This window comes from Aspergillus multicolor, assembly GCF_047715735.1.
Source record: "Aspergillus multicolor strain CBS 133.54 unplaced genomic scaffold BDW74scaffold_21, whole genome shotgun sequence".
Taxonomy (NCBI): domain Eukaryota; kingdom Fungi; phylum Ascomycota; class Eurotiomycetes; order Eurotiales; family Aspergillaceae; genus Aspergillus; species Aspergillus multicolor.
This window is the reverse complement of record NW_027395972.1, coordinates 533,148-548,823: the sequence shown is the minus strand read 5'-3', so window position 1 is coordinate 548,823 and position 15,676 is coordinate 533,148. Positions and strand designations below refer to the sequence as shown.

At 52.4% G+C, this 15,676-nt stretch overlaps 7 protein-coding genes across 7 annotated transcripts; 2 read left to right on the top strand and 5 right to left on the bottom strand.

The window, feature by feature from the left end:
* Positions 1-598: 598 nt before the first annotated feature.
* Positions 599-1,507, bottom strand: BDW74DRAFT_180380 (uncharacterized protein; the record flags this gene model as incomplete). The annotated part of the gene is made up of 2 exons (XM_073729730.1): positions 599-1,244; positions 1,308-1,507. The coding sequence occupies 2 exons, from the start codon at positions 1,505-1,507 to the stop codon at positions 599-601; spliced, it is 846 nt and encodes a 281-aa protein (XP_073581817.1).
* A 1,833-nt stretch (positions 1,508-3,340) lies between these two features.
* Positions 3,341-4,814, bottom strand: BDW74DRAFT_157384 (gelsolin family protein). The gene has a single exon (XM_073725136.1). It carries the CDS (start codon positions 4,661-4,663, stop codon positions 3,437-3,439), a length of 1,227 nt encoding a protein of 408 aa, XP_073581816.1. The 5' UTR covers positions 4,664-4,814; the 3' UTR covers positions 3,341-3,436.
* A 1,144-nt stretch (positions 4,815-5,958) lies between these two features.
* On the bottom strand, positions 5,959-6,837 carry BDW74DRAFT_180378 (uncharacterized protein; the record flags this gene model as incomplete). The annotated part of the gene is made up of 1 exon (XM_073729729.1): positions 5,959-6,837. One exon carries the CDS (start codon positions 6,835-6,837, stop codon positions 5,959-5,961), a length of 879 nt encoding a protein of 292 aa, XP_073581815.1.
* Positions 6,838-7,955: 1,118 nt separating this feature from the next.
* Positions 7,956-8,696, bottom strand: BDW74DRAFT_180377 (uncharacterized protein; the record flags this gene model as incomplete). Its single annotated transcript, XM_073729728.1, has 1 exon — positions 7,956-8,696. One exon carries the CDS (start codon positions 8,694-8,696, stop codon positions 7,956-7,958), a length of 741 nt encoding a protein of 246 aa, XP_073581814.1.
* Positions 8,697-9,634: 938 nt separating this feature from the next.
* BDW74DRAFT_180376 (uncharacterized protein) lies at positions 9,635-10,444 on the top strand (the record flags this gene model as incomplete). The annotated part of the gene is made up of 1 exon (XM_073729727.1): positions 9,635-10,444. The coding sequence occupies one exon, from the start codon at positions 9,635-9,637 to the stop codon at positions 10,442-10,444; it is 810 nt and encodes a 269-aa protein (XP_073581813.1).
* Positions 10,445-10,771: 327 nt separating this feature from the next.
* Positions 10,772-12,578, top strand: BDW74DRAFT_157383 (putative extracelular serine carboxypeptidase). The gene has a single exon (XM_073725135.1). It carries the CDS (start codon positions 10,808-10,810, stop codon positions 12,395-12,397), a length of 1,590 nt encoding a protein of 529 aa, XP_073581812.1. The 5' UTR covers positions 10,772-10,807; the 3' UTR covers positions 12,398-12,578.
* A 308-nt stretch (positions 12,579-12,886) lies between these two features.
* Positions 12,887-15,497, bottom strand: BDW74DRAFT_180374 (cellobiose dehydrogenase; the record flags this gene model as incomplete). Its single annotated transcript, XM_073729726.1, has 4 exons — positions 12,887-13,497; positions 13,568-13,661; positions 13,724-13,848; positions 13,916-15,497. The coding sequence occupies 4 exons, from the start codon at positions 15,495-15,497 to the stop codon at positions 12,887-12,889; spliced, it is 2,412 nt and encodes an 803-aa protein (XP_073581811.1).
* Positions 15,498-15,676: the final 179 nt, after the last annotated feature.

Below are 15,676 nucleotides of genomic sequence, written 5' to 3'. Positions count from 1 at the left end.
TGGAATGGATGTCACTCCACACAGGATGTCTGTCTGTGTTCAATGGCGGAGATGATGTCCTCATACCCACTTTTGCTTGTTATGAGACTGATGCGTCTAGATCCTTCACCACCTCAGGCTCCTACCGACCTCCAGCGCCTTCCAAGGCTGCTTAGACACCACCTCTGATCCGAAACATGTTTACGCAGTAATATGCTATGGTATCCCCACTGCAAAAATGTGAGGAGATGCAAGGTTGCTTTTGTCAAGCACAAAAGTGCCGATGCGAACATCTTTAAGTGGGCATACCATAGTATTGTGAATCTGGCTTGCTTTGACGTGGTCACATCCCCCGGGGGTGATTTATAATGTACTGTTACATAGGTACCTATGATGGTGGGCTATCCTGCTTGCGGAATTAAAGGAAGCTCTCTATGGGAATAGCAGTAGCAATTGTTCCAAACAGGACAGATGGCGAGCTGGCATTCTGGGTGCGTTCTTACAGACAAGGCAAATAAGACTACCTAAACAACCAAGAGCACAAGGTCAATGAACGCGAACGCAGTGAAAACACATTCGTCTGCCGTACCAATCATAACAAATGCCCCCACTTACTTCCCTAACCTATGATATCCCACTCAACCCTCTTCCCAAAAAGTATAGCCTCCCCAGCACCAGCTGCACCCACAGGCCCGGCCCCGCGAATTTTGAGCGTCGTAACGCCCGGATCACAGTCCGCCTCATCCGCCTCAAAGACACAGATCCCGGGATACCCGCAGCAGTTATTCGTATGGCAGCGCTGGTTAGGCGCACAATCAAAGTTCGTCGTACACTGGTCCATATTGGGTCTGCACGTCCAGCCGACAGCACAGAAGGACTGGCCCTCTGCATCCTGCGCACACGCGCAGATGTTGAACTCGCCGAGGCCGCAGGGTGCCGTGGTGTAATAGGGACAGGTGCCGCCGGTTGCGGGGCAGGTGAATGGGGTTGAGGTGGGTTGGACCGTTACGGTTGTTGTTACGGTGGCGGTCACGGAGACGAATTCCGTGGGTGTTGGGAGCGTTGTTGTTGTTACGGGGATGCCGAGGCAGGCGCAGGCGGAGGCGTAGACGCCCTCTTGGTCGCAGGGGGAGTGCAGGTATGTTGGCACGGGGCCGGCCTGCCGGGCGGCAAGGCGGGCGAGGCGCTTGTTCTTTGTCGTTGGGGTGTCGGTGTCGGTGACGGTTACGGTGATGGTTTCGGTGGCGATGGTTGTGGTTACAGTTCTGTAGGGTTATGGTCAGTTCATGGTATCCCAAAGACCGGTCTTGTAGGGTAGGAGCACGTACACTGGATCTGGAGTTATGGTCACGCCGTTGTAGCTGGAGCAGTCGGCCAGGCGGGAGGACAGGGGCGGATTGTTGCCATGGTTTATTTGGTTTGCGCAGGCGAGGGGTCTTCCTGTGCAAGGTGGCGGACCTTGGCCTTGGCCTTGGCCTTGGGCTGCGGTGATGATAGAAAGGACAAGGTAGAGGAGATAGCAGAGCATTGTACTGGTAGAGGCACAAGTGCGCGTGGTTATAGACTAGAGGAGATGTTCCGTAAGTGCTCGGTGTAGGCAGTGACGAGATCTGTTGCAAAGATGAGCAAGACGACGATGCATCCTTTTATGCTTTACTGGATAAGCGGGACCAGAATACAATGAATGCAGAGCTGGTCCTTGGGGCGATAGGGTTCTGTCTTCTGTGATACCGGCAGGGTTGCTCGTCTGCCAGACCACCATACACACCTTCAGCATTACTCGGCTAGAATCTCCATCGATCTTCTGGCGTTCCCAGGTCCGCAGCATCGGAACGTCAGGAATGATCACCTGCCTGAGATCAATCTGTGCAGTATTACGCAGGAACCTCGTAATTGTTCGTCCATGCATGTCAATGCTTCAGTGACGAACCAGAAGTCTCGGCTGTCTGACCCTTGTTCCTGCAGAGTCGTGCCTACTATCCGAGCAGATCGAAGTTTGTCATGGGGTTCATGCATGTCAGCCTCAAGGTTATAATCTGCATGGAGATCCCTGATCTACCGAGCGATATTCAGGGTCTTATAGACCCGGTTCCATGGACCATCGTGGAAACTCTACGCGGCATTGTCCAGATGATCATCGCAATTGATCTTAAGCCGGAGCAGCAGAAGCAAATATCAGCTGTGGCCTCCTCCAAGTTCAACTTATCCCCACACCTAGCTTTCTTTAGTATTATAGACTGCTCGAGTCCTGTTGCCTCGTAAATCGAACTTGAAAGATCGGCCAGTGGTTCCGCTTGTTGAGATTTGTAGGTAACAGATCGAATCCATCCTCGCTTGAAGATTCCATTCCAGTCTAGAACCCATCGCTAATCTCACGACAACCTGCCCCTGCCTTCATATCTGAACAAACGTTTGTAGGATCGCTTCGGAGGAGTTGGGGCGCAGAATCCATCTTTTCCCCAGCAGATACCCCGGATAACAGTGGGGTATCAACAGGTTCAATCCATCATACACCCACTAATTCTAGTTTTCCAAGGTAGCCATAGAGTGAAGGATTGTAGTTTGTTGGTGGATATCCACGCCGGCTGGATAGCCTAAATTGGGAATGAGTTACGAGCGTGGGTAAAATAGGAAGACGTATCGAAAGGTCCAAACCCATCAGCAACTTGAGCCGAAACACGAACGCCTCCTCCAATCTTGATCAGCTCGCCGTGAAGTTGATAGCTTTTGACATACCATACTAGGATACCCACGTTTGCGCGAGAGGGCACCTTTGCCGATAGGACTCCATCTGGAGGTCGCCACTGCTTGTTAAAAAGCAACCATGAGTCTCTAAGCAAGGAATGTGGAGATTCGGGCGATTTGAGGTCCGGGCATGCCTTAATTTGCATCCAGCTATTGAAATAGACGATCGATTCATCATGTACGGTGGGCTGCGAATTCTTCGATTGCCAGAGGGAAACCCCTTTTGATAAATGCAACCAGGTGAGCAACAGACTTAGTGGCGAAATGACGTCCGGCTCCCTGTGCATTATTGCTTTCCTCTGGCTAGCCATGGAACCCTTGCCATGTCATGCATATACTGCCTTTCTAGGCTTCTGTAGCTGTGTTATCCATCCATCATTGCTCGAGTGGCACCCAAGCCTCCGGTAGCCCGCTCACTTTTCTGTCCCACGGTGAGAGTCTGGGTGCTGAAGGTATAAGGGTAAACTGTACGTGAATTCGGCTCGACTAGAGCGTTTGACTTGGCCCTGCCTGTCTTGATTGGGCTTCAAGAATCTATAACATGGATCATGACAATCAACCAGGGGTTAATGGTAACTCTAGCCATGGTTGTATGGAGATGGGAAAGGTTAGAGGTTCTCAAAGAGATACCCTACACATTGAATTAGCGATCTAGCTGCCATATATATAAGCAGAAACATCCAAGCTATAGCTTTCCTAATGCCATCATCAACTAGAAATCAACCGCCTTTAGGAATGACGGACTCTCGTAGTCCTGCACAACCTTCGAAATGGGAACCGAGTAAACATCCGACTCCTCCTCCTGGCTCTGCATACGCCGAACATAAGCCTGAGCGACCTTGATCCACAACGCCTTCTCCTTCTGACTGGCACCCAAGCCCTGCCACACCCAGAGCCGATTGCCAACATCATACAAAAAGACATCGTTGCCATCAAAGTCCGACTTGCGCACCTTCCCTCCCTCCTTGACAAGGCCGAACTCCAGCTCCCCAGACGCATCGCTAAGCCGGAACAGCTTCTTTGTCCGATCGTCCTCCGAAGCCTCCAGAGCCCTCTTACCATGTCCCACCGGCCTCGCCGCCTTGAACGTGCCCATAACATCCACCCCCTCATCATCCTTCCCACCCAGCAAATCAACCACAATGCGCGACCTCGACTCATGCCGCGACAACACCTCCACATCAACATGCTTTGCGAGCGTCATATCGCTCACCACCTGCGCAGCCATCGCCTTCTCCATCGGACTACAGTTCCTCCCCTGCCACACCCAGATCTTCTCGCCCTTATCGAGCACAAAGACATCATCGTCATCAAGACTCTTCCAAGACGGCTCAACCTCATAAACAATAATCGGCGCCCCACGCCCCCCACTAGACGTCTTGAAAATACGAAGGAGCGTAGTAACCTCCTTCGGCTGTTCCTCCTCAACATGCGTAAACCCGCTCGCAACCCCACCACTCCGAATCGTAATCCGGCGGAACAGCGACGTAAACTCCTCAGACGGAAACCCCTGCACCTCGCGATGCTGCGTCGCAGACCCATTCAGGAACTCATCGAGCTCGACGGTCTTGTACGCTGCTGTACCGGCTTCGTCTTGGGATGTGTGCATCCCGAGCCAGAAGAAGATGTTGTGGCGGAGCGGTTTGTCGTCGTGCTCGTCATCGTTTTTGACATCGGGCTTGGTGGAGTGCAGGACGATATAACTATCGCCATCGTAGAACTCGCCGTATTTCTCCTTCGGCCACGGGATGACTTCGAAGTCCTCGATGCGCCAGATGAATAGGCCGGCTTGGGTTCCGATGACGCCGTTGTTCCAGGCGGGTTCGGTGGTCGCGGAGGCGTGCTTGACGCGGTGGTCGAGGGAGGAGTTGATTAGCTCGACGTTGCTGTCTTTTATGTCGTATGTTTTTGGGTGGACGAGGCCTTCATGGGGTGCCATTGTGGTTGAATTGAGGTAGTTTGAGGGAGAAAGTGGTGAAAGTTGAGAGTTGTTGGTGATGTCGTTGATCGAGGCTGAAACTCGGCGGTGGGTCAGGGGCGTCCGATCGCGGGGCTGCAGGTGCTGATGCTGGTGCTGCCCTCGCTTACTTAGGTGTGGTTATCACATGCTGTCCTAGTGGTATGGAAAGTCAATCTCGGCCGCTTACCTAGGGATGAATACAAGAGACTTCCTATACACCCAATGGGTACGTGCAAATGGATAAACAATGATATTTGTGACCGTGATAGGGGAGGCTGCGGTATGACGTCACGCTTCACGTGATCCAGTGTACGGTATACCTAAAATGTCGCAGTAACAAGGACAAACATTCTATCTTATTCTTGATTCTTAGAATGATCCAGTAGAATCCAAGGCTATATTGATGTAGGACTGGTCGACTACAACAGTGCGGCTAGTCCTTCTGCTAGGAACACGCATAGGGCAGCTCCAGCCCTCACAGGAACTGTTAACATAGATTGTCTTCCCTAGTCGAGTCGTTTGCTATTCAATATGCAGGATAGACCTTAGAAAGCTATCTAGAGAGATGTGCTCAGTCACTGAAGCGCAGAGACCTTGCAGGTTGTGTCCATTGCAATTATGGGGTCATGAACACTACGTGAATTTATCAATTGCAAGATTACCTCCTAATGAGCACCTTTTGTAGCATATATAGCGTCTTACCCTAATATCTCTCAGGCTATAGATTATAACAAGCGCCAAGGTGATATACCACACCTGTAGTTACGGTACCTAGGTACTGCGTATGGTACTCTAAGCCGTCGCCATCGCTTGATGACTAGGTACCTTCCGCCATATCAGCTACCTATATAGCACAGTTTGGTATGATACTTAGGGCAGACATGGCCGCATCTACTGGCAAGCAACAAAATGATATAAACCTCAACGTATTTCGGGCGACCTTTCGGATATGGCAAGGGACTTTTGGAGTCTAGCACTATATTCTGTGCTATGATTAGTTATGGTATGCTACATCAATAATAGAGATTAAGTATATTTAAATTATTCATAGCTAACACTGACTTTAGATACAGGCCGAAAGATCTTAATTCCGTCTTCATATGACCCAAGTCAGATAACCACCATACACCACGGCACATTCTACGGTAAAGCAAATCGCCATATTATATCATAACCAAAAACAAATATATACCATATTCTTTTCTAAAATACACCACAACGCCAAACAAGGCCTGATCAAATATGAAATGCATACTCACCAAGACCTTCTCACCTCACCTCTCCCTCCCACCCCTCCTTACCTCCCTCCGATCCTCCTCAACCTCCTCAACAATCCCCAAAACCAACGGCCCAACCCCCTGCACCCGCCCATGCCCAACCCACAACCCCCCATCAAGCCGAACCTGCGCAACGATGCCCCTTCCGAGCGCCCCAATCTCCGGCGGATCAGTGCGACGCATCCCATCGCGTGCCCGGTCCTCCAGCATCTCCAGCGTCACGGGATGCATCCCGCTAATGGGGTAGTCCTTGTCGAGCTCGAGGCGCACGACGCGGTCGATTGTCAGCGTGCGCAGGAGGTGGCCGCGCGCGAAATGAACCAGGCCGGTTTCGGGATCCACGGCGACGGTTATGTGCGGCTTTGGGGCCGCGCGCCGGTAGGGATATAAAGGCCCGTCGAGGGGGCGGTTGTACTGGCTTGCGAAGGGATCGCGGAAGGTTGGGCCTGGGCCGTTCACGCCGTCGGCGGGGGTTGGGGATAGGTGGTTGTCTGGGTGGAAGAGGGGGGTGCGGATTTGTAGGTGGCTTTGCGCTGCGGGTGTGGCTGGGGGAATGGCTGCGTGGCGGGGGCGGGGTGGTGGAGGTGGGCTCATGGAGAGGCTGGAGGGGGGGACCATGTTCCAGCCCATGCTGGAACTGGAACTGTCGAGGGGGTATTGCGCTGGGATGGCGTTGGCGCCTGTGGCGGGGTTTAGCGGGGGTGTTAGTGGGGGGCCGTAGGGGGCATATTGGCCGGGGTCTGCCATGGAAAAGGACCAGGAGGGGGTAGTATGCTGCTGGTTGGTGGTGCTTGGGTTGCTGTCTGGGTGCGTGAAGGCGTCGAGGAGGGCCTGGTAGGCTTGGTCGGTGTCTTCGATGTACTCGTTGTTGGACATTTTATCGGCAGATGAAGAGCCTTACGAATGTGGTGATGTTTAGGTTCGTTGCCTGGGTTGGTTTAGCTAGACGTACCTAGAATATACGTTGACTTGTAAGTTGATAACTGGATGCTTGCCCAAGAACTGGACTTGGACCTTTTATATCCTCGTCACATTGTTAGGGTATGTTTGGATGATCATTGTGCTGGCAACGCTTTTGTATCAGCAACAGTAGAGAGGAATAAAGGAACCAGATAACGAAGCAACAAAGCAAGCTTATGGTCATTGTCAACAAAGCAACTTTTCAAAGCCTATCAATTCCTTTTTCGTTCACTCTCTTTGTAAATCCGACAAAGTCGGTCATCGGTACAAAGGATCCAATGCATTGGTGCTCATTATCATTCTAGCATAGTTGAGATACTCCTTAATTGAGCAGACCATCCGCAAGACAGACAACATGATAAAGGTCAATGATAGGCTCTTTAGTACTACCATATCAAAGCCAGGAATTCCAAGTTAGACAATGTTTGCCTAACTGCCCATCGTGGACTGCGTAAAATTGCAACTGCTTTTGCCTTCTGGTCATGATTCCTACCTATCTGGGTATATTTACTCTCAATACATGGCTACCATCGTCCACTATCTATCTAACACTGCAAAGAAGTGTACGTTGCCTGTCCGAGTTGATGAGCTATATACATACCTAGGTACTAGATCTTGCTGACTTTATATGGAGCCTTACGCGAACGACATTCATGGTTTGAGCTGCTGAATATATTGAAATAGAGCAATCGACTAATGTCACAATTGGATCAACAATTTCTAGGCCCTCGGAAGCGAAAGAATTCCTGCTATTTGCCATGGTTTCTGTTATACATATGGGACCTAAGTGAACGTCCATTGCGGCTTGTCACTGGGATATCTAGGGCTAATGACTGTGGCAGATTCCATACCTATAACTTATGGCATCTGTATGGTGGGTCATTAAGTTGATTGTGCATGTACCATTGACTTACATATACATAGGACAGAAGAGACCTACAATACCTATACTGTATTCGAACACTTTATGCAATAAATCGCTTTCATTAATATCGCAATCTAGTAGGTAGCTCTATCTGCAGGTCTAGGACTCTTCATCGAAACCCCAAACTGGGTATCGCCCCATTCAACTCATCCTGCCCGTAGTACATATCAAGCTGAGCGTCCCCATCCCCATACGCATACAGGCACTCCACGTCTTCCTCAGTGAGGGAAAAGTCCATCTTGACTTCGACTTTGGCCTCCACAGTCTCTGGTCTATCAATGTCCCCCCAGCTCTCCCTGATTTCCCCCTCCTCAGGTTCGTCATCTGATTCTTCCTCATCAGGATTCTCCTCTTCAAACTCAACAATAGGAACCCTCACGCCTCCAACACCTACAACACGCCCTACGCCCCAAAGCAAGTCCCCAGCTGCAAGATCAGACCACCAGACTCCAATGCCGATTCCGCCAATAACAGGAGGGACAACGGCAGCTGCATTGTCAAATGTGCATGTCTCCAGATCCCGAGGTTTCACGGACTGGAATGAGGATACGGGATGTGAGAGCGTTGGTTCTATCCGTGTGAGGCTCGAGATATCGACGAGACGGATTAGCGGGCCGGTTGTGAAGAACATATGTTGGCCGATCGGGGAGACTGCGAGGCCGGCGACTTGGGGTCTGGGGTCGTGGTTTGGTGTCCTCGTAGACAAGGACGTTTGGAGGGTAGGGAGCGGGTGCCAGGCTGAGGCGCTTGGGAGTTCAAACGGGCTGATGGGGCGGGAATTTGGCGTTATTAGTGTAGAGAGGCGCATCTGGATAGGGGTGTTGTTGGTGTGGTGGTTTGTAGAGGACATGTTGGTACGTTGATTTGAGTAGACGTTGTTGAAGTAAAGTAGCGGGCAAAATGAAGGCAGGTCTTGCTGTGAGGTGCGGCATCTGATAGACCAGGTAAGTCAACCTTTTATGGAGCTCAGACGAGTTTATGGCTTTGAGTCTTTGAGGGCAGGACTCCTTGTTCTGTTTATCCTGTGTCTTTCTTTCGTTGACTGATACATACTGCGTTGTATAAAGACATGTGTATATAGAGCAGCTGGCATTGATTGTTCGGCACAATGATAAAGGGCATTGAGATCCCTACCTGAAAGCCAATTGGACCGCTATTACGGATAAAGCACATTATCTTTTACTTGCTGAACTGGCAATTCCCAGTTCGATAGTGAGGGACACGGAAATCAGATTAATCTGGGATTCTATGGTAGAGTCGTATCTTACTGTAGCATATAAAACGTTCTCGACTGTAGTATGAAGCAGGATGTCTATGGCTATCCAAAACACCACTGAAGATGAAGAAAAGCCATTACATGCATATGCATTGTCTAGATTGAGGTACTGATTCTTGAATAACTATGGAGGAATTAAACTGGAAGGGCGAACGCTGAAGGTGTAGTGGGTTCTAATCGAGGACAAAGAATGGACAAAGGCACACACAGAGTCCATACTCCAGTACTTAGGTATACAAGGAATCGCTGTAGATAGACAAAAAGGTGGACAGGAATCAAAGCTTTTCGGTGTACACAAAGAGATTATGACATCAACAAAGCACTCTTGCTTTTGGATACCACACTTCATATGTCTCTGACAATGTATAAGTTTTGCTATGTCGTCCGATCTTATTTCTAAACTCACCAGTCTACCATAGTAGATCCATTCGACGATATACTCAGAGCCTTATCCCACTCACCAAGCAACCAAGCCCCCAAAAAAGCCCTACACACACTTAACAATTACCAAGATGCCCCGCAGACAACTCTCCCCCGACGAGATCGCCCGCCGCGAAGAGGAAATGGAGCACTACCTCCAGAACCCCCGCCCCCTCCGCCCAATCATCCACTCCTCAGACGAGGAAGAGGAGTCCCCCACAAGCCCTCCGGCGAGCCCACCCCAACCCCCCTACGTGCAACCCCGAGAGCGACCTCGCAGCTACCCTGCATCCCCGGACTTTCCAACCCTAGCACAGCGCGCCCCGATCCGTGTACCACAATCCCCAGACTTCCCAACCTTAGCCCAGCGAGCGCCGATGCGTGCACCCCCGGCATTGTCCCTCGACGGCGACACTAACCCCAACGCTGACGCGAACGCCCAGGATGACCCCTACGTCGTCGCCGTCGCTGCACCCCCTGCACCCCGCCAAACCGCCTACGGTGCGGACCCCATAACCGGCGCACAGGTAGGCCTCAGCCCCCCGCTCGTCTTCCCCGCCCCTCCCCTCCCGCCAGTCCACACACAAGCCATCGGTATCGCCGCATCCCCCCGAGGCGCCCGTTACGGCGTGATGGGACGGGTACTCATGCACCTCAACCTGCCAGTGGTTATACAAGTGATCCCCGAGCCCGACGAGAGCTGGCGGTTCGAGCCGATGAGCGCGGAGGGGCTGAGCGAGGTGGAGATTCGGTCGCGGCGCGTGGCGCTGCGGCCGCTTGTGGCCGAGGGGGACATTGCGTTTGGGTGGTGGGCGGATATGGGGACGTTGTATACGGGGTGGGGAAAGGTTGTGCGGGTTTATCTTGATGTAAGGATGCCGCTTGTGCGGGTAAGGGGGTAAGTTTTGTTTCTTTTCTGTTGCTTTTGTTTTGATGGTGTTGGGGTTTTGGTTTTGAAATGGTACTGAATAAATGAATAAGAAAAGTGTTAGATCTAATGAATACATCGAATGTCTCATACACGTAGTACTTAAAATGTAGCCGTATAGACTTATCCGAACCCAAGCCCTAACTCGTACTTATCTTCTTATCTCTCTCTTATCACGCCATCAAAACGACTCTCGCCAAGCGATGCAACACAAGCACCGGCGATCTCTCCACTAATGCAAGTTGCGCTATATAAGCCCCTTTCCCCTCATGTCAATCCCATCTTCTCCAACACATTACCCCAAGGGTCCCCAGCACCCTTTTACCTCATTCTCACCATGCGCCTCCCCCTCTCCCTCCTCACAGGGCTCCCAGCATCCCTAGCAGCAGCCACAACCTATGAAGCCCACAACTTCTCCGCCCCAGTCGACCACTTCCACAACGAAACCCGGTACCTACCACACAGCAATTCCACATTCAACCTCCGGTACTGGTTCGACTCAACCTTCTACGAACCAGGCGGGCCGGTCTTCGTGATTGCAACAGGCGAAACAAACGGCGAAGACCGATTCGAGTTTCTCTCACAGGGGATCGTCACCCAGCTGGCAGAGACATATAATGGTCTCGGCGTTATCCTGGAGCACCGGTATTACGGGGAGAGCTTCCCGTTCCCTGGCGATGAAATTTCAGTGGACGAGCTGAGGTTCCTAAGTACAGAGCAGAGTCTAGCAGACTACGCGTATTTCGCTCAACACATTATCTTCCCAGGATTGGAGGAATACGATCTCACGGCGCCCAATACACCCTGGATCGCATACGGGGGATCATACGCCGGTGCACAGGTCGCGTTTATGAGGAAGCTCTACCCGGAGATCTTCCACGGCGCCGTCTCGTCTTCCGGCGTGACGGCAGCGGTAATCGATTACTGGAAGTACTACGAGCCGATCCGCAACTACGGGCCTAGCGAGTGCATCGAGACGATTCAAACACTGACTGATATCATCGATCGGATTCTGATCGACCACCCGGCAAACAAGACACTGCATGCCCAGCTGAAGGGTGCATTTGGTGTTGATGCTGGCACTGATAACAGGGATTTCGTGAATACCCTCTCGAATCCACTGGGGAGTTTTCAAAGTCGGAATTGGGATCCAGCTGTGGGCAGTTACGAGTTCAGATACTACTGTGATAATATTACAGCCAGTGAGCCGCTGTACCCCGGTACCAATGCCACGGCAGCTTTACCGGGGTTGCTTGAAGCGGCGAGGTATAACGCCAGCAACTCCGCTCTTCTTTCGGCGTTCCGGAATTATATCGGGTATATTAATCCTCCATCATCCTCAACCGACTTCGAGTCTGAGTCGGAAGAAGAGACCGAGATCGAGACACAGAGTGGAAAGCTCCCCAAATCCTCAGGAACAAGCTGGAACTACCAAGTCTGCACAGAATGGGGATATTTCATGCCCGGGTCTTCCGTGCCCTCAAACATAAAACCCCTGATCTCGCGGCTCATTGATCTAAACTACACATCCTCATTCTGTTCTACCAGCTACAACATAGCCACACCCCCAAACGTCACTGAGATAAACCAACACGGCGGGTTCAACTTCAGTTACCCCCGTGTTGCGATCATCGGCGGGACAGCAGACCCCTGGCGCGATGCGACGCCGCATGCTGAGGGGCTTCCCGTGAGGAAGTCGACGGATACAGAGCCGTTTATGCTTATTGATGTGCCGGCCGAGAGTGTGTGGGATGGGATTCGCGGGGCGGTGCATCATTGGGATCAGAATGGGCTTCCAATTGGGAATAGCACAGGGGAGGAGGTTGAACCGCCGGTTGAGATCATCGAGGCGCAAGGGGAGATTGTGAGGTTTGTGGGGGTTTGGCTGGATGAGTTTGGGAGTGAAGATGTAGGGGAGGATTTGTGAGTGGTATTAATGCGTACTTTTCTTACTTGGAGGGTTCCATCCAAGGCAGGCCGCGGGAGAGAGGCGGGAGCAGATGCGTGCATGAGTACGGCATTTACGACAAAGTACATACATCGTACATAGCTAGATAGCGATGTCCATAGTCCTGTTTACTCCTGAATATGTATATGGTTTGTTCAACCCATACTAGGGTACGCCTTGTTCCTGCGCTCTCAGACTAATCTTGTACCGGTATGTGCATTCTGTTGGATACAGACTGGGACGTTCGATGCTTTCTACTCCATCCCGGACCGTCGGGTAGGTGGAGTGTGAAAAAAAGGCATAATAAGCGGCCCTCCAGTGAAAGAGGGGGCAATGCGGCCTGAAGAAGGATGTAACCGAAAAGATAAAATAAAATGTATGATAAAACAAGAAGCGAAGTCTATACCGAAATCCCCAAACCACCAACCTCAACCACCCGCACTCAACTCCTAGATTAGGAAACAAAGCTTACCCCTGAAGAGCAAGAATCCTCTCCGCCGCCCGCTCCGCTACAACCGTAATATAAGCCGACGGATTCGTACTGATCATGCCGGGGAAAATACTAGCATCCACCACAAACAGATTATCCATACCGTAAACCTTCGTGTCCAGGTCAACCACACTATCGCCGCCGTCTCTTCCATCGTTAGGTCCCATCTTGCAAGACCCCATCCAGTGGTTACTGCCTCTTCCGGTCTTCGCAATGGACTTAACGTGTTCAGACATGCTCACGTTCGCCGTGGGGTACGCCCAGGTGAGGCCCTGGATGGTGTTGAGGGATTCACGGAGCCGCTCGAAGCCAGCAATCACGGCGTCTTGGTCGTGCGAGTCCTGTAGCCAGGGGAGGGTGCTGACGACGGTGTTCAGGGCGGATGTGATGGAGAGTTTGCCGCGGGAGGTCTGGCCGCGCCCGACGTACTGCGAGATGGAGATTGTGTGGCCGTCGGCGATGTTGTGGCTGCCCTCCACACGCGCTTGGTATTGCAGTTGGCGGGTGACGTTGTCGGAGCCGGTTACCATGTCGAAGAAGACGGGGTTTACGTTGGGTGCGGATTGTGCTAGGGGGCCGGTGCGGTTTACTACATTTAATGTTTGTTAGTATGTTGGGATTGAGGTTTGTGGGGAGGGAGAGGGAAAGGGAAAATGTACCCAGGTAGCTTTGCGCATCGGCGGCGATGGGGTCCTTGTAGGCGCCGTAGAAGTCGTAGAAGACGATGTCGGGGTGTTGGACGACGATTTCGGTCTGTACAACACAATTAGCTTATCTATTCTTCTTGATAAAAATAGAAAAAAGGGAAGACTCACGTTAGGGTGATCCATCAGGTTCTCGCCAACAGGCAGGTTAATCCACTGGTCCTCGGAGATGAAGGTCTTGCCGTCGGTGGACGAGGCGTTGACGATGGCGAGCTGCTCCTCGGGGCCGATTCCACCTGTCGCGTATCAGTACAATTTGCCAAACCTACTATGATACTGTGAAAGGGGTACGGGGGTACTCACTGCGGAACAAAATCTTGGGCGTACCAAACGCACCAGCGCTAAGAATAACACGACCACCCTCAGCGAGCTGCAGAGAGCCCTCATAGCCACCATCATTGAAAGGCTCGAGCTCAACACCGGTAACAGTCGACCCCTCGCGCACAACACGCTTAACAACAGTGTTAACCCAGAAGTCAAAGTTAGGCCGATTGTACGCATCAAGGAGGTACGTCGCCATCGGACCGTTACGTTGGCCATGGCTGAACATGTACGGGCTGTATCCGACAGTCTTGTACTTCGCCTCGGGCTCATCGTTAAACGTCGTACCCTTCCAACCAGACGCAAGGAGACCATTCATGATGACGCTGGGACCCTCAGCGAGGTAGAGGCGGTTGTCGGTAGAGGGGGTGATGGTGCCCGGGATACGGGTGAAGACCTTGGACACGGAGTCCTTGACATCGTCATACTTCCAGGTCTCGGGGAACGACTCGTCGAAGTCGCGGCTGTACGGCTTCCACCAGAGACCCGAGTTCACGGCGGTTCCGCCACCAACGAGACATCCTGCCATTTGGTCGTTGTCGGGGCACGCGATGCCGTCGCTGTTCTTCCAGATTTCGTTGCAGAGACCGGGTACGTCGAAGCGTGTGAGATCAGTGCCGTTCAGCCAGTCGGGCTTCATGGTGCCGTTCCAGAGGCCGATTGAAGGGGGACCCTTTTCGATAAGGAGGGTCTTTGCGCCGGTGGCACTGAGACGGTCAGCGAGAACCATACCAGCGGGTCCAGATCCAACGATGATGTAGTCGTAGGTCGCGTTCGCAGGGACAGGAACGCCAACGGTGGTGTCGGTGTCGGTGCCGTTGCCGGGGGTTGTGCTGTTGCCGGTGCCGCCGCCAGAAGAGCCGCAAGTACCATCAACAACATTAGTAGCAAGCGCAGCCCAGGTCTCGTAGTTGGATGTCGCGGCCTTGGCGTTGAGCTGGCCAACCCAGATACCCTGGGCCTCGTGCTGAACTAGCGAAAAGTCATCGGGGCAGTCGGCGTTGGTGGGGGACTCCTCGCCCTGCGCCCAGGCGAGGATCAGCTGTCCGGCACTCGTAGTAGCAGACCCAGACACACCCTCGTGGTCCCAGCGGAAACACTCCTGGCAGCGGAAGATGACCTCAAATTTATCGTTGGAGACGGTCGACGAGATCTGCGTGAGGGTCGCGTTACCGGAGTAGACGGAGGGCATGGCGTATCCGGACGAGAAGCGGAAAGAGGTCAGGACGGTGTCGTCTTGAGCATACGCGACCAGCAGCAGGTTACTGTTCATCGACGAGCCCATGGACAGACCGCACCATCCAGTCATCTGCGTGGTGGACGAGGAGCTGCAGGAGAGGTATCCGATGAACTCGGTTGCGTCGGTGTCGAGCGCATCTTCAGGAAGGGCAACACCGAAGGTGAATCCAGCGGAGGAGGAACTGGCATCAACGGTCCAGGTGTCGAAAACGATGCCGGTGTCAGCGTCAGTGTAGACAGTGGGATCGCCCGACTGAGCGAGTACAGGCTGGAGGGCGGAACCAGCTGCCACCAGGGCAGCAAAGGAGCGAAGGAACGAATACATTGTCTCTAAAGAATGAACGACTGCACAGAAAAAGAAAGATAAGGAAGGAAGGCCGTCGCCAGGACAAGCCGAAGAGAAAGCGAACTGCAAGCGTTGGCCCAGAGCAAGTTGCAGCAGTGTTTGGATGGCCGCGGCGAAGGGAATATATAGGCAGTTGAGCCCCTCCAAGACCCAGCCCA

Bases quoted from the DNA above. Each gene is read 5' to 3' on its own strand.
- BDW74DRAFT_157384 (XM_073725136.1), bottom strand. From the start codon at position 4,663: ATGGCACCCCATGAAGGCCTCGTCCACCCAAAAACATACGACATAAAA.
- BDW74DRAFT_157383 (XM_073725135.1), top strand. From the start codon at position 10,808: ATGCGCCTCCCCCTCTCCCTCCTCACAGGGCTCCCAGCATCCCTAGCA.